The sequence below is a fragment of the Cryptomeria japonica genome, chromosome 9, assembly GCF_030272615.1.
Source record: "Cryptomeria japonica chromosome 9, Sugi_1.0, whole genome shotgun sequence".
Lineage (NCBI taxonomy): Eukaryota > Viridiplantae > Streptophyta > Pinopsida > Cupressales > Cupressaceae > Cryptomeria > Cryptomeria japonica.
In genome coordinates this window covers 277333654-277352568 of record NC_081413.1, presented here as the reverse complement: position 1 = coordinate 277352568, position 18915 = coordinate 277333654, and the positions used below count along the sequence as shown (strand labels likewise).

The following is an 18915-nucleotide window of genomic DNA, read 5'->3' as shown; positions in this document are numbered from 1 at the left end:
TAATTCTGATAAAGGATTTCAGATCAAACCTCTAGATATCCAACAACAAATACATCAAAGGAATTTAATCTTCGGATCAAGCATTGTGAACAATAAATTCCTAGCTCACTTATTTATGATATTTATTTAATGAATACTTCTTTTACTCAATTAGCAGCGATACTTATGTAACTGGCTTATTTTCCCTTACGCACATTGATAAAGACATACACAAATTAAACGAAGTTCAAAACAGAGAGGAAATATTTAAGTTCGCAATGTCTTTACAAATGTATGAAGTTCAACTTTTCTTCTTTGTTTTGATCTCACTCATTGGAACGATTAAGCACTAGATATTTAATGTGGGCATACATTCCATATTTAATTTTAGTATTTAATTGATCAGGCATGAACACAAAATTTCCCTTACTAGGTTTAGGCATGCTTTAACCATAATTAATCTATTTCAAAATACTTATGACTTCAACTAAATTGATTAGGAGACAAAATCTATCTTAACATGAATCAAATTTGAGATATTCCATAGTTCAATTAGTTTATCATCCATAATTCTTAATGCAAGTGTCAACCTACGTTACTACTTCAGTTCTACGGAAGAAGGGGATGTCTATGTTACCAAAGCGCTCAGAGACCAAAATTCAATAGGTTCCCTCAAAGTTTACGGGACGCTGATCCTTATCCTATCTTGGGAATCATCCTATTGATTGGATTTAGACTGCCCCTCTTTGGAAACAACTCCATTCCCAACTTTCTTAAATACTGACAATAGTAACAAGCATTACGCTATAAGTATACTAACTTGTCATGTATTAAGAATACATATGAAATTAAGTATAACAATCATACATAATGCAGTGCAGAAGAACATTATCAGGCATCATATATTAAGCATACATATTAAGCACATCCCCATGCATACCACCTAGAACAAAGATGTTACTGCCTGTAACTTAATAACAGTTCTGGTCCGATCCGATCCAAGGTGATATCACTGGATGCTTTGATTCCTTTCCTTTATGTCTCTTGATATGAGGGAGAGGTCACACCTCCTCATCATGCATGCTCTTTGGCAAGAGACACACCCTTTCACCATTAGCACCTTTTGAAAGAGTTCAACTCTTCATTATTTCTGCCCTACGAAAGGGACACAACCTTTCACAATCAGATCTGCAACTCTTATTTAAATCAGATCTTAATCACTACATAAAGTTGCAGCCCAAATGAAATAATAAGCCCTTAACAACAACTTTAATTAACCAAGCATCCTCTTATAATATTCGGTTTAACAAGGACTAAATAAAAGATTCATTCATTTAACATTTAATGTTTTCATTGACACCAAAGTTGTCTTATTGAGAGATCCTTATATTTACTAACCTACCACCAAAGAAGGAAGGAACAAGAGACTGAAATTACATGATTAAATCTGGCAGCAAAATTGAGATTCCCATCAAGCCTATCTTCAACTTTTAGCCCCATTGACTTGACCTGTGAATGAGACAAAATCTGGAAATAAAGGAGTCCAAAAATCTGAAATCTGAAAGTTGATCTAGCCTATAACTCTGATACCATGTTAGTTTTAACACTTTCAGATTAATATAAACTCAGAAAACCAGAATTTAGTTTCTAACTAAATTGATTAGATGAAAGATTTATAGTTTTCCAGCTAAGTTACCGGTTCTGGTTCGGATTTAGGTTCGGATTCAAGTATGGATTCGCGGATTCGGCAAATTTTTTTTTTTTTTTTTGGTACAGGTACGGGTTCGTCCGTACATATATATATATATATTTTTTATTTTTTATTTTTATATATATATATATATATATATATATATATATATATGTTCAAACTTCAAACATCAAAATTATATATGTTCATAGTTCAAACATACAAATATTAAGATTAAAAAAATTGTTTTTTAATTGTTTTTATTTGTTTTCTAACCCGTGGGCCCCGTTTTTGGGAACCCATGGGCTTGGGTTCACCCGGGTCCTGCCCAGGCGGCTGGGTTCCCTGTGGGTCCTACGAACCCAGCCGCCTGGGCAGGACCCGGGTGGGACCCAGGTCGAACCAGGCTCGGACCAGGACCAGGCACGGACCAAGACCAAGACCAAGACCCAGCCATTTTTGGCAAGAACCGGTAACTGAATTTTCCAGATTTAGGCATAACAAAGAAATGAACAAAATAAGAACAAGACACGGTTACCCTGGGAAAACCTTCTAGGAGGAAAGACCCAGCCAGAAAAGATCCTCAGTTCTGATTATGAATTATGTTCATATGAGGGTTACAACACTTATCTCAAGTACTTGAAGGTGTGTGTACTTAGGACTGATAATGTCTTCCACAAAACTGCACTTTCACAAGTATTAAGTAGTCACATCTGCACCTTTAACCCTTCCAACAACAATCAAGTCCAAACCCTAGGTTGGTAATGTATGAAGTCTGCTCTTTGATGGACAACAACATTATCCCTTAGTTCGCTCTCTTCATTCATGAATTTCGCACCACAACTGGCATGTGTAGTTCGCTGATATGACAAGGATAAATCCATTTAATTGCAGGTGTAGTCTTCTTCTTGAATTCGCATTGGTAGGCACATATATTTCGCATGGATGGAAAAACTGAATCAGTGAGTGATAGAGTGAAGTTGGAGTTTATTTATATGGGGAATAATAATCTTAATCATGTCAGCTTGCATTATGATATAATGACTTTAATTTATTTATTTAACCAAAATCATTAGGATAGGGTTGGCCCAATACATGGTGGCGTGTTGGCTTGAGTGTAGCGTGGGATCTTCATTTGATGCCGTGAGGTATAGGGCCCAACCCTACACGTTGGGGAAGAGGCTGGCCCCCTTGGGCGGATTCCAATGTTGCCCATGGCAATTGGAATCCGCCATCCCTAATGGAATACTCTAATGGATTCCTCTTCATATCTGCATTATCAAGTAATGTTCCCATGGATAGTGACACTTGGCTAATTGATAGTGGAGCTTCTCGACACATCACAGGCTATCGAGAACATTTTTCGGATTTGGTGGAAAATGAGTCTAATCTCCAAGTGATCATTGGAGATGATGCACGCTATTTAGTGAAAGAATTTGGTGCTACATCACTCAACCTAGAATCTGAAATTTCTCTTCATCTAAGTGATGTCTTATTCGTGTTAGGAATCGAGAGAAATCTTATATCTATGTCAGCCTTGGAGGATAAAGGTTATCAAATAGCATTTTCAGAAGGGAGAGTTCTTGCATGGCCAAAGAACACCAGCATCAAGACTGCACGTGTGATTGGGAATCAACATGAGAGTTTATACAAACTTTCCACTCATCCAATTCAAGCTCTTGTTCATGACTCTTCCAGTTCCAACGAACTATGGCATAGAAGACTTGGGAATCTACATTTCAGGGCTCTTACATCGTTGGAGAAGATGGTTAAAGGTATTCCTAAACTTAGTCATGTACATGATGGTACTTGTAAAGGTTGTGCTATAGGTAAAAATACTAAGAGTCCATTTCATAGCAGTGAAAGTAGGTCAAAAGAAATTTAGATCTCGTACATTCTGATTGATGTGGTCCAATGTCAATAGCATCCCTAAGTGGATTTTTGTATTATGTAACTTTCATAGATGACTACTCTAGGAAGACTTGGATTTATTTCTTAAGGTCTAAAGAGTTTGATGAAGTCCTAGATAGATTTAAAGAGTTTAAGGCTCAAGTAGAAAACTTATCTGGGAAAAGAATTAAAGTGTTAAGGTCTGATAATGGAGGTGAATACACCTCTGGTAGCTTTCGTGATTTCTGTATTGAGGCAGGGATCAAGAGGGAGTTTTGTGTCCCTTACAACCCACAACAAAATGGGGTTGCAGAAAGAAAGAACAGATCCATTGTTGAAGTTGCAAAAGCCACGATACATGATCAAGACCTTCAAACCTTTCTTTGGGCAAAAGCTTCTAGAACAATAGTGTATGTTCAGAATAGACGTCCTCATCGGATATTGTAGAATATGACTCTAGAGGAAGTTTTTTCAGGGATTAAGCTTGATGTCAGTCACTTGAGGATCTTTGGTTGTCCAGTATATGTTCATATACCCAAAGACAAAAGATCCAAGTTGGAACCTTCTGGCAAGAGAGGAATATTTGTGGGCTACAGTGAAACCTCTAAAGCCTACCGAATTTACATTCCCGGTCAGAAGCAAATAGAAGTGAGCACAGATGTTACATTTGAGGAGGATGTTGCATTCAAAAAATCTAAAGGTTCATGCATGGAGGTAGATGATGAAGATCGTGAGACTCCTCAAGACATGGACATTGATCATTCTCCTGAGATTCAGAGGGAGTCTACTGAACCTGTAGTAGATGATGATCCAATTGAACTTTTGGATCCTACTGATGGGCCTAGAGATATTGTTGTGAATCGAAAGAGACCTCTTTGGGCAAGGAACACTATGCAGGAGGCAGAAAAGTTCGCGGCTCCTAGAGGCACATTCAGAGAAAGTAAAAGCCCACAAAGATTCTCTAGCTATGTTGCATTGATGTGTAATCTTATTGAGACTGAACCTTCCAATGTTGAGGAAGCCTCAAAGCAGCAAGTATGGAAAGATGCTATGGATGAAGAATATCAATCCATTATTAAGAATGACGTTTGGGATATTGTACCTAGACTTGAAGGAAAGACAGTCGTATCTTCCAAGTGGCTATACAAGATTAAGCATGCAGCTGATGGAATCATTGAGAAGTACAAGGCTAGATTCGTTGCTCGTGGTTTCTCTCAGAAAGAAGGAATAGACTATGAAGAAACATTTGTTCCTATTGCTCGCTATACTTCCATTAGGGCCATCATTGCCATTGCAGTAGCTAAGGGATGGAAGTTACATTAGATGGATGTGAAGACAACTTTTTTCAATGGTGTAATTGAGGAAGAGGTCTACATTGAACAACTTGAAGGTTTCGTAATTCATGGGAAAGAGTCTCATGTATGCAAATTAAAGAAAGCATTATATGGTCTTAAGTAGGCTACTCATGCATGGTATGAAAGGATTGACAAATACTTGGTGAGTTTGGGTTTCTGCAAAAATGATGCTGATCTGAATCTTTACTTCAAGGTATTCAATGGTGAAGTTTTAATCTTGGTTCTATATGTTGATGACTTATTTCTTACTAGGGAAGATCATCTCATCCTTAGATGTAAGAAGGAGTTGACTTCAGAATTTGAGATGAAGGACCTAGGACTCATGCATTTCTTTCTAGGTTTGGAAGTATGACAGAGGCCTAATGAGATTATCTAGAGTCAAGGAAAATACACCATTGACATCTTGAAGAGATTTGGAATGTTAGATTTCAAGTCTATGTCTACACCGATGGAAACTAACTTGAAGAAATTGAGGGAATCTGCAACTAGTTTAGATCTTGTGGATCCTACTATGTACAGGCAGTTGATTGGATATTTGATGTATCTAGTTAACAGTAGACCGGATATTTGCTATGCAGTGAGTGCACTTAGTCAGTTCATGTTTGAACCAAGACAGATACATCTAGTTGCAGCCAAGCATATCTTGAGATACTTGCGTGGCACAATTGGATATGGCTTGAAATATTCTTCCAGTGTGGACTTGAATCTGCAAGGCTATTTTGATTCTGATTGGGCAGGGAGTGTTACTGATCGGAAGAGTACCTCTGGTTGTTGCTTCAGTTTGGGATCTGCTATGATTTTTTGGTGTAGTAGGAAGCAGTCTTCAGTGGCACTGAGCACCGCAGAGGCAGAATACATTGCAACATGTGTGGCAACTCACAAAGCAGTATGGCTTCAAAAGCTTCTTGTAGGATTGTTTGGACAATCGTTGGAGCCTACAGTTATTCATTGTGATAACCAAAGCTGTGTGAAACTATATGTCAATCCAGTGTTCCATGACAAAACAAAACATGTTGAGATCCAATACCACTACATCAGAGATATGGTACAGAGGAATGCTCGTGAGTTCAGATACATTTGTACTGAGGAACAAACGATTAACATTCTCACGAAGCCCCTTGCCAAAGTGAAGTTTATGCATTTTCGAGACAAGCTTCGAGTTGTGGAGAATGAAGCACTTGCTGAGAGGGAGTCTCGGCATCAGTAATTTCTTGAGATGTACTATAATGCATTCTTCTTTGTGAGAGAAGTTTGAGGTGCAAGCCCTTGTTAATGCATTCTTCTTTGTGAGAGAGAAGTTTGAGGTGCAAGCCCTTGTTAATGCATTCTTCTCTTTGAGAGAGAAGTTTGAGGTGAAAGCCCTTGTTCCACCCTCTGGGAGTAGCCATGGTGGATGTCATGTGAGAGACTCCATGACTTAGCACTTGTGTTTATTCACCCTTTTGGAGTAGCCATGGTGACTGTCATGATGAGATGACATCACGTTGAGTGATTCCGTGATGAGCACTTGTGTTCATTTGCATTTCCATTCATGGGAGTAGCCATGATGGACCCATCCTTTGGGAGTAGCCATGGTGGATATGACTACAGAGATCGAGAAGGAATCCGCCCTAGCTAAGAGGGAGTGTTAATGTTACATAGCTTCAGTCGGATTCCTTCAGGCCGACATAAATGTCTAAGTGGCCTATCGGCCCTAGACATTTATGTACACCGATTTAAATAATATATTTCTTGCCGACTTTCATATTTTATATTGGCAATTTAATGAAGCGCTTTGTTAATAAAACATAACTAATTATATAACCTACCACCCTTGGAGAAAGTCACATCGATTGGAGTAGAGCCGACTTTTGATAAGATGTGTTGCTCGAAAACACCCACGTATGGGTACATATAGATCGGTTCTCTCTCTCTCCAAAGGCATTGAATCAAATATAAACCTTTAGCAGTTCGATAACCATCTACAATAGATCGAATACCATTCATAGCAGTTCGCATCATACATTCAGCAATTCGTGAATCATATTAGAAGGACAGACACACATTTAATGAGAATTGCATCTTTCATCTAGCTTCAACGAGTGAAGCGGATTTTGTAAAAGACAACTTGATATCTTGTCTAATATAATAAAAGACATTGTTGTTGGGTTTTTCACCTCCAAGTTGGAAGGTTTTCCTGGGGTACATATTGTGCATTATTGATTGAATTATCTTCTATCTAATCTAATCATTAAAATTAACAAACACAATAGCAATGCTTGCAACATATGACCAAAAGAAGTTAGAAACAAAGAGAACAATAGAGGCAATGGCAGCCCCAATGGTAGATTTGAGTTCTATAGGGTCACGTGCAAATGTGAGGGCCTCTTCTTCCCTTGGGCCACAAATACGAGGATCGGGAAGTGTGGGCAACCATATGGCTAACTTTTTTGTTCCACTCAACACTCTTGGTGAGCAACCTAGATTGCAAGGCACTGCATGGAATAAAGAATTTCAACATGAGGCAAATTTGGCATGTGCTTGATTTTGGTTCTGTTGTGACGTTTTCACACATCACCCCATTGCAAATGGGGACCCGCTACTTTTTAGGCCCTCTTGGTCTTTGTTTTGGTTTTTGGGGTCTTTTGGCAGCAATCTCTCCAGTCTCTTTTCTTTGCAAGTGTTCGGGGGTCAAATTGATTGTCTGCTTTTCGTTTGAGGGATTTTGGTGAAGTCTAGGGCTTGTTTCGTCAATTTTAGGGTTTCTGCCTTTAGTCCTAGATTTTAGGGGTTTGTGTTAGGGTTTTGGAAAACTAAGCATACAACTAGAATTAGGACCCTTCAAGGAACCTCCTAGTAAAATTTGAGCCAAAACGGAGCAACTTTCTATTTTTAGAAAGTTCCTAGTTTTTAGGGATTTTACTGAGTCCCAGAATGTCGTCATTTTGCCAAAAATCAAACTTACTATTTCTAGTAATTTCTTTTTTTTAGTAAGTGCTTTTCTGACCTATTTTGCCCAAACCTTGACATTTTGAAACACTTACTATTTAGGAAAATCTATTTTTGGCAGGTTCTTTACAGGAAAACACTGAAAACTGAGTATTCCTGAAGATGCTGAAGACTGAACGTTCCTGAAGATCATTTTTAAATCTGGAAGATTCAAAAGGCAAACAAGTTGGATCAAAAAATGGCTAAGTATGGAACTCCTATTCTTGAAGAGGAAAGCATGCAAAGTCAAAGTCTGGAAATTCACATCAATCCACCAATGTCATCCTGATCCGAAAATGGCCTGAAATTTGACTAAGTCTGAAAATTTGAAAGATCTTCCAAAATCCAGAATTTGCATTATGATTCCTAGGGACTTGAAACCACTCTCAAACATCCTGCCAATATATATGAAATATAACTTAAAGTATTATATTTAAATGTTATATTTCATATATATACATGTCCTGAATTGGGTAGAAAACATCAAATTCCTTCCTCAAGCAAGAATGCCGCCCAAGCACTCAGGAGGGCGCCAAACTGGAGGATTCAAAAATCCACAATATTCCATGACACATGCAAAATGCCGCCCTAGGGTGATGAAGGGCGCTAAATTCAACGAGTCTTGGAATTCATAGCAAATCAATGAATTCCTTCCCTTAGTCAAAATTGTGCCTTGGAAAGTGATAGGGCGCCAAAATGGAAGGTCCATGGAATTCATGAAGTGGATGGAGTTCCATGTTCAATGCAAAATGGCGCCTTAGATGAGGGTTGGGCACAAAACCAAGGGAAGCAAGGAAAATCCTCAAAATTGCCAAATTCCTCCTCACCATCGAAAATCCGCCTAACACTCAGGGATGGCACTAAAGAGGGATAATGAAGGAAAGTCCTCTAAATCATGAATTCCTCCCCATGAAGAAATTCTGCCATGAGACAAGGAAGGGCGCCAAAAAGAGATGTGCATGGAGAGATGGAAAAAACAGTGAATTCCATGCTCAGGCTTGAAAACTTGAAAAATTGTGTAGGGCATGAAAATCCAAGGGTCAAGGAGGAATGAAAAGCAAAAATTCCCTCGAGATTTTTTTTGAAATTTCTATTTTTAGACACCAAATCTTATCAGAATCCGGAAAGTTTTGCAGATTTGGACTCGTGAGATAATTCTCTATCTCTTGGACCCAGGTCCTGAATTTTAGAAAAATTCCTAAAAAATAGGAGATGGTGGAAAATCATTAAAAATCTCCTCCAAAGCAAGGAAAGTTCGAGAAACTTCAAGAAAATTCTTGATGGATCAAATTTTTCTCTCCTGAAGTTTTCTCTCTCCAGGGGTTTCTCGCCAAGTGGTAGCCGGGTCAACGCATGAAGAATTAATTGAGCATCTTTTGCATGTAGCCATCCCATTTAAGGCATTATGGCAGATTCTTTTTGCATGTAGCCATCACGTTCAGGAGATGATGGTGCATTTATGGCATCATGGGGTGATTTTGCAACATGGAGGTATATTTATTGCATTTATGATTTATTGGGCGAGCTTGATGGATGATGGTGCATTCAATGCACAATGGATGCCATTTTCGACAGGAATGTAACCAATTGTAATGGGTTGAAATTAATTGTATATGGGCTTAATGGGTGTTAAATGTTGATTCCTACCTTGTTGCAACTTGAGTGGAGAATCTTTTAGGGAAAATCCTAATTAGGGTTTGCATGTAATCATGGCTTGAGGCCTATATAAAGGGGTGACCCCCCTCATTTGCACTTAGAGGGAGCCTTGTATGAAATTGTTGCGATAAGTTTTGAGATAATAACAGTGAAACATTGTTCTCTGATGGTGTCCAATTAAGTTATTTTTTCAAAGCTTGCATGGTTTCACCTTCCTCACTTAGATTAGAAATAGTAAAGTGCTTTGATTTCAATGGAGAATGTAATGGTGTCTGATAAATTTCCATTCATACTTTTTGCATCTTGCTGATTGTAAGTTGCAGTGTAAAGTTAACCTGAGCCACTAAACTTGTGCTAAGTTCGGTTGTGGACAGTCGTTTGGATTGCGTCGTGTTGGGTATTCAAATGCACTTTCTTAATATGAAAATTCTTCATCATCCTCAAAAGATTGCACCCGTTCTTGCAGAGTTGTAGTTAAACTTGGCGAAGCAGAGCTTGGTTTATTTGACATTTGTCCACCAGAGCATTATTCATTGTTATCACTGCCCTTAGGAGTAGATTTAGATCCTTCTAAACCCTTTCCCTTTTACTTTCAGTTCATTTTAGTCCGTTCGAAGCAGCAACATCATAGAATTGCCATATCCGATGATGGAGTTCCAGCCACAACAAAGAAGTGAAAGAACGATGCAAACATAAGGCCCCTTGAATTACCAACAATCACATCAGCCAACTGAGTCACGTCCGTAGCATAAAGGAACCTTGGAGTCGATTGTTTGAACTTCTTGCAATCTTAGCATGCAATCGCACTTTGATCAATGTTGCTTCTAGTCCATATTGGGAGCAATTGGTCATTGCATTGACCGTGGCAAGTAAGGGGTTGAAGGCCCCAAGTCATCATGAGTTGAGTGGGCCGTTATTGTAGGATGAGATCAAAAACACTCACCGACTAGTGGAAGAACAAAGGAGAATTTGGGAGAGAATGACTTCACTATTCTATCTGATGGGTTGACGGATGGCAGGAATAGGACACTCATCAACTTTCTAGTTGCTTCAAGGCAACAATTAGTATTTTAAAAATCAATTGATGCCTCCAATGAAGTGTAAAATTTAGAGACCTCGTGCAACATGTTGGATTAAGTGGTGATGGAAGTGGGAGTGCAAAATGTCATCCAGATTGTGACCAATAATGCAGCTGCATATGTGGCAGCCGACAAAATTCTAATGGCTAGGCATCCGACATTATTTTGGAGCCCTTGTGCTGCCCATTGTCTTGACTTGCTCCTTGAGGACATAGGGAAACTAAGCTAGGTGAAGATTGTGGTTGAAGATGGAAGGAATATCACAAAGTACATATAGAACCACTGTCCTGAATCTTATGAGAGAGCACACTGATGGTAAGGATCTCGTGTGATTGTGGTTTACATGCTTTGCTACTAATTACCTCACCTTGCAGATCATATTAGCTACATTGCCCAACTTGAAGTGGATGTTTGTGAGTGAAAGATGGTTGGAGAGTCATGCTAGGAAGCCTGAAGCAGAGAAGGTCGTGAAGGCCATTTTTGATGATAGATTTACCAAGATGATGGAGGAGATCATCAATGTAAGTTTTCAAACTTTTATTGATGATTTATTATTTCATTTTCTAATGTTAGAATTTGTTGATTTTGTTAAATTTTTTATGTCTGTCCTATGAATGGTGGATGGGGATGAAAACCCCATGGGACATATATATGAGGCCATGGATAGGGCCAAAGAGGAGATTCAACATTTGTATGGGTCAAATAAGACCAAATATGAACTGATATGGCATATAATTGATTGGAGGTGGAACTGACAACTCCATCAACATATTCATGTTGCTGCCTACTTCTTAAACCTGAAGTTTTATTTCTCTCCTACTTTCAAAGCAGATGCAGAGGTTAAAGTTGGCCTCGACACATTTATTTAGAGATTAGTTAATAATGAGAACATTCGAGACCTAATACTTGATGAGTCACAGAGTTATAAAAAGGTTGAAGGACCATTGATTTCTTCACCTGATTGCACTCGTAGGAGAGCCACCTTGCAGCTAGGTAAAAAAATGTGTTTAATTTTATTTTACCATTTATTTCACTCTTTAAGTTTATTAAATTTTTTTAACAAGTTATAAATTGCATTTTTTATCCTTGCATATTTATGGTGGGAAGATTATGGTGCCACAACATCTAATCTTCAAAAGATTGCCATCCACATATTATCTTAGTCTTGTAGTGCTTTAGGTTGTGAGTAGAATTGAAGTGTTTTTGAGGCCATTCACACAAAAAAGCACAATAGTTTGACTCAACAATGCTTGAATGACCTTGTCTATGTGTAGTACAACCTTCAATTGCATGAAAATAAGGTACAAGGGCATGGTTCACATGAAGCACCTGACTTGGATGACGTTTATCCATATTCAGCAGATTGGATTGTTGTGCTTAATGATGTGATGTTGATGTGGATCCATTCTTTACTGACGATCACTTAGTTGAGTTGGAGAGGGAGGCAGTTGAATGGGATCCGAAAGTGGTAGCACGTGAGGAGGAATGCGAGGGTGGTCATCTAGCAAATGAACTTGTTGAGGCACCTATCACTACGGATGACTCACCTATTGAGGATGTTGCAGCTACTTCAGCACCACCCACCTACTAGCAACAATCTTTTTTGAGCTTTAGTCATAGATGCAATTTTTTATTTCTAATTTTCATTGATACCAAAACATGAACTTACTATTTAGAGGTTGTAGCTGTTTTGTGGTCTATGATATGTATTGAACTCCATTTAATTCAATGCTGCTCTTTTTTTTTGGTCAATGCCATGTATTTAACTCAAATTTTGATTTATATATGATGGAAATCAGCATATGTTCTACGAATTCAGTGTATATGTGTGTTTTTTATTTTTAAGAATAATCTAATGAATTATATATTTTCAAATGTTTGATAAATTTGCTGAGTTATTGCCGATTTTTTGCTGAGTCCTGAGTTTTTAAAATTTTTGGTCCAGCTGAGTTGTTGCCGAGTCCAAGTTTTTCAGCTACGGTGGAAAGAGCTCATGGAGGATGAATTTGATGCTCTTTTAAAAAACCACCTAGTTACTGATTGATGTATTTCCTAACAAGTTTCCAATACTTCAGTACAGAGCAAATGGTTAATAAGATAAGTGTAATGTGATATTGGTTGTTAGGGGCTTAAATCAGCAGTAAGGAGTGGATTATGAGGAAATTTTTTCTCCAAAGTCAAAACTTTGTACTACTTAAGTGGTTTATTGCAGCGCATTTTGACTGGAAATTGTACCAAATGGATGTTCAAAGCACCTTCCCTTATAGTGATTTTGTGGAAGGGTTTTATATGCATCAGCCATGAGGATTCCAGATTTCAATTTAAAGAAATTTGTTTCTTGAAGTTGGTAAAAGTTATTATATGCTAAATCAGGCCCCTAGAGCTCATTGTTTCAAGATAGATACACATCCTTATAGGACTTGGATCTAGAAATAAATAAATTATATTGATGTCCATAGATGACCAATAAGCAGGTCAATGGGACTCAAAAAGTACATTCAACTAAAATGGAGTAGTAGGATAAGAAGAACTGAGGTTATGAAAAATAACTGAACACTAAACACTTAAGGAACATAAAATTGTAAACCCTCATCCAAATCTACCTGTTAATAACTTTGGTGATGATGATGGTCATACTTCTTAATATCATTGTGGGGCCAATAAAGTATTCTGTATTAGAGGTAAAACCAGATTTATGTCTTGGATAGATTAATTGAGTCCGACATTATTTCACAGGTATGCAAGTTTGACAATTTAATGAATCTGTATTTCTTTCCTAAATTAAGTATTCTAAAAGTTTGTTTGAGAAGTTTCATTTGATTGAATGTAAAGTTGTATCTGGGCTGAAATTCTCAGCCAACGAATTCTTGAATCAATGGACAGTGAATTGGTGGGCAGCTTGATGCATCATACATTCACAATGCTAAATTTGAGTAGTGCAAGCATGACTGAATATAAACCACTGCCAATGATTTTAAGAAACTATGAGGGATTTTGAACTTTGGCATTTTGTACAGTACAACAAAGGATATTTATTAACAGGTTGATTTTAAGATACCTATGAGAGGCAGATACAAATACACATGCGGACACATGCATATGCATGTGCACATACAGGAACACAAAGGCATGCATGCAGATGCTTGCACACACTGGTGCAGTGTCATGTCCCCTCCTTGATCGTTATATATAACCTAAACAAAGCAATTATTATTTATTAATTAATATAAAGTAATATTTATCAACGAATGATTATTTGAAATTATTAAATATGTATTTTAATATTATATTACATTAAACAAATATTACAATCTCCGATCTTCCTAAGAAGGTATGCAACCGATAATGTTGAAGGCAATCCATTTAACATAGAGCAGAACCACAATGGAATAAATAAAGGGGTATATTCCATGTCGATGATTGAATTGTATGTCTTGATCGACAATCACTATTCATTGGTCAGCATGATTACTATAGATCAAAATAGACTTGATATCGATAATCGGCAGAGCCAAATTGATTGTCCTTCATAATCAAAAGACAGATCAATCATATATGAAAATCAATTCTCATTGATATTCAATAAAGAGTTATTATTAAATTAAGGAAGTATGCCAAGAGATGAAGAACATAACGATATCATTATCACACCAAGAATCTCATCAAGAACAAGTATTACAGATCGATCATACATGAAACGACGATGTAAGTAATTGATAAAGCGATCGATTAAAGCAAGACACATGATTGTGCAATAAGAAGGAATGATGACTAATTAATAACGATTAGTCTATGTGCGTAATACAAGATTGGTAATTACAAACCGTAACTAAACCGCAGTAATTAAGAGTATTACGGACACTTAATTATAGCAATCAGACAAAGCCTGAAAATGGTACGATTAAGGATAATTAACCGATCAACATGATCATTAATTAAAGAAAGGGGTGCGATTGCATTAAGGGAATCAATCTTCTATGAATAGGGGTGATCTAATTATGTGGAGACATAATTAAGAAAAGACATATCTCTTTGATTGCAACCTTTCCCAACATGCAAGATATAAGATGGAGATTGAACTCCTTCAGAAGAGGGGCATATCTTTATTATATTCTATTCAGATTGCCCAGCTTGACCATTTGACCTAGTGTCCAGAACCGGCTGCATATACTTCAAGATTAATAGTGTAGAGATCACCATGGAAGAGGGGCATATCTTTATTATATTCTATTCAGATTGCCCAACTTGACCATTTGACCTAGTGTCCAGAACCGGCTGCATATACTTCAAGATTAATAGTGTAGAGATCACCATGGATCAGATCAGATCAGAACTGTCATTAAGTTACAGGCAGTAACATCCTTTTTCTCGGTTGTATGCATGGGGGATGTTCTTAATATGTGCTTAATATGAATGCTTAATTTAAGAAACACAATAATGTTTTTCTGCAGAACTTAATAATAATAATATAATTATAGAGAATAATATAATGATTATAATTACTATAGTATTTTATAAGAACTACCTTGCAGCAAAGTATATAGTATAATACTATCTGAAAATAAATTATATATATATATATATATATATATATATAGAAATAGCAATTTGAATGAACAAGTAAATCTGAGATTATAAATCAGATTGAATTATCAATTCAATATCAGGAAGAAGATTATGTTATCGCTGATTGGATTCATATTAAGATGGTTCTGTCTCCTAATCTATGTAGTTTAAGTCATGAGTACTTTGAAATGGATTAATTATGGTTAAATAGACCAAACCCTAGTAGGGGACATTACATGCAGGCACACAAATACACAGATGGTGAAGGCTTGTAAATCTAAGGAAATCAAACTCTGAAAATTCATTAGATGTTTAGTTTTCAATTTCTCAACAACAATGAACATTCTGCACACCTGTGAATGTAATAGATAATTGGTGCAAAAAGTCTCTATAAAGTAATACTTTTGGATCTTTTCCAATTTACCAGTCTATCTTCTAGTTTCTAACATATGGCATAATCTAATGGTTTCTTTATGATTTTGCCTATTGACTATGTAGTTTACACACACTCAAAACTTTTTTTCCTAGTCTTAACAATCAACAGAAAATATATCTTGCATATATTATTATTCATTAAATCCTTTTGTTTGGGAGTTGCTTTTTGGAATGACCTCATGCCTTTTGGATGTTCTGCACAGCTTTACTCTCCTGGTGTGTTGGCTATTGGGAGCAGTTTGAAGGGTGAAAATTCGTATTCTCATCACCTTGATTCTGATGTAAGAACTGAGCAAGAACCTTTTTTGTATTCTTATGGCAGATTGGTTCATTTATTTAGCTAAATAAACTCGGATCAGTTACAGAAGCTAAATGTTGTTTTATTAATGTGATGTTAATTTTGTTATTAAACTTATCTGTTGTATTTATACATTTTTCATGCCTGTAAATTAGGTAGGTGTTTCTGTTGTGGACCGCTTTACTTTCTACACCTTGGCTTTCTTTGAGAAATTGGATATGTATGACAATTCATCACTAAGCAGGTACATTTAATACATTTCTTTTATATTTTTTTTTTAAATCTTTTCTTTTGTCTCTGTGGTTTTCTTATTTTAAGTATTTTTTGTTATAGTTATCATATTTTTGTCTTAGTTATGGTTTACTCAATGTACAACCCCATGTATGTTAATGCTTTGTCAGCTTGTGGAAGTTAGAAATAAAAATAGTTTCATGGTAGTTGATGATGGTTGTGGGTACTTAGCAACTGTTGGGGGTTTATATAAATCTCTCGTAGTTAAAGAAAAGGACACATGTTGGAATTGCTCCCTGAATTGTAGTTTTGTATAAAAGCATACATGAAATGAATAAAAGCAATTGATGATATTATTTTACAACTTGTGCTATAAATTATTTATGTTTTAAATCTGTTTACCCTGCAATAGATAGTTGTTTATCATTTGAGTAGTAAACACAAATTGCAGGGAAGTTTTTGACCACTTTTCTTACTGGATATTTTAGAAAATATAAATATAAAAATATATTTTAATTCTATGATTCAAAATTCTCAATTCCATAACAAGCAACACCGATGCTGTTCAAATTCTAGACAGTTCCTTCATACACAGTAATTTATGTAAAAGTATTCAAAATGAATACCATGGCTCTGGTATAAACTTGAGTTACTGTTCTGTGTTTTGAAAACTTCCAGAAAAGTTATAAATACATCCTCTTTAGATTGTCACAGAAGGTACATCCAGGCATGAACCTATCTGTGGTCCCCACCTTGTGTGAGCTGCAGAATTGATGAATCCTTGCTCTTATTATTCTCTTGCATTCTATGATCCACCAACATTCCTATGAACTCTGATTATAGTTTCTCCTTTATGAAGGTTAGCAAGGAGCACGAGAAATGGGAGAGAAGAGGTGAAATATATTTTATTGATGATAAATAATATGCAGTTACACAAATTCTCAATGTTTTCGGGGCTAGGTGGTTAATTAGATACCAAATCCTCGACTATTTTTAATTTTTAATGAATTATTAAATATTACCTTTATTGAACATATTTCTAGGATTCCCCAGTCAAATGGAGTCAAAGGTGGAAGAAATAAGTCAATCCACTATATTTCTAAAAGCCTACAGTAGAAGATGAATGGATCAAAACAAATCACGGAACCAGATCTGACTAAGAAACTCTTTAAGGCCCTCAGGGGAGAAGAGGATTTAAAAATTATTACAAAATAAGCAAAGAACTGAAGCACATTATCACCAAAGAACACAATGCCAATTTAGCTCAATCAGGGCCAAGCCAGGAGCCACTTAAATTCACCCCCAGAAGCAAAACCTAGTCCCTCAATCTTTGTAGCTTTGGCATGATAAAAGGAAAGACAGGAACAAAGATTGGGTGGCTACAAGCTTCCAAACCTGGAGCTTAGTGGGACTAGGGGACAATAAAGGAAAAGGAAATCTTCCACAAAACTTTCTTCTAAATCCCTTGATTTTGGGGAAAACATGTATTTGCTTGTTAATAGATTGATCGAAGGCTTCTAGAGATCTGACGGAGCACTCAACAGACGAACACACAAAACCTATCCCTGATTTGTGGATTTTGTTGCAGATCATAAGGGATATTGGAGTCCCCAACAAACTATGACTCTTCATAGCAATTGTCACTAAAAGAAAATTGATTTGATCCTTAGTTCTTCCACTTTCTTCCTTTTATTCCTCTAAAATGAGATGAAACCCCCTCATAATGACCACTTATTAAACTGTTCAAATTATCAAGCCCCTATAAATAGGGCCAATGCTTTTATAAATTTTAACAAATTAAAGCAACTTTATTAAATAGTAATTTACTTAATTATAACTAGCTAGAGATTGACATAGTTGATCTTAGACATCATATTTCCATAGTTTATAATGTCTACCAATGAATGGTTTTGGATTTAATTGTGTAAGAATTCTTTTATCAACATTTTGCATCATACTCAATGATCCATCATTACGATGAAAAAATCAAGAGAAAAGAGCAAGTGCTATCAAGGTTCTCTCCTAGAAAGGTTATATTCAACTTTGTAGACACATAAATAGGTTTTCTATAACAAGTGCTAGCTGGTCTATATCTTGCATTTTGAGAAGCCCTAGTGAAAAGGGTTTTCGATGCCTAGAGGAAGTTATGTCTAGTTTTTTTCATCTCATTGAGAAGTCACAAAGGTCCCTTGACTCATATCAAAACTTGTTATCATAATTTACTAAAATTATAACTTCAACACTATCCACATTTCTTGATGAAAGGTTACTGGTTCATTGTCGATATTTCCATGCTACGTGGTAGTTTTCTAGAATATATTGCAAAAGTTCATTTACTAGAATACACAATTTATTTAAAATGGATAAATTGAAACATTTCAATAAAATACTTTATTATACCAAAGGCGTTTCTTATTTGAAACGGATTGGCTAACTCTCGAAATCAACGGTTGACATGCATGGAAAGGTGTGCAAGATGATTGCAATGTTTGTAACTGTCGAATCATTTTCTATCAGTTTTTTCATTAGGGCATCGGAAAAAACGATGCATGGTAATTGTTAGTTCCTTGTAAAGCTTCCTTAAAAGTTAAAACCATTGGCTTTCACCCATCGAGGGAGCGCATAAACATCCGATAACATTTGTAGTGATTCACGTGCTAAAAAAGGCGGGGATATTTTATCATGCATGCTTAGTACGATAGAAGGGAAATGCGATACTATATAATATTAAAGGAATGAAGGACTAATCAAATACAAGTTTTTTAATTT

At 36.4% G+C, this 18915-nt stretch overlaps 1 protein-coding gene across 1 annotated transcript in view; it reads left to right on the top strand.

Annotated features, from left to right (window-relative positions):
* The window catches only part of LOC131046592 (uncharacterized), a 133734-nt gene that overhangs the window by 42047 nt on the left and 72772 nt on the right, over window positions 1-18915 (top strand). Inside the window, exons 6-7 of the mRNA XM_057980369.2 lie at window positions 15821-15898; window positions 16071-16159. Coding sequence (XP_057836352.2) covers window positions 15821-15898; window positions 16071-16159 — 167 coding nt within the window. The remainder of the gene's footprint in view (window positions 1-15820; window positions 15899-16070; window positions 16160-18915) is intronic.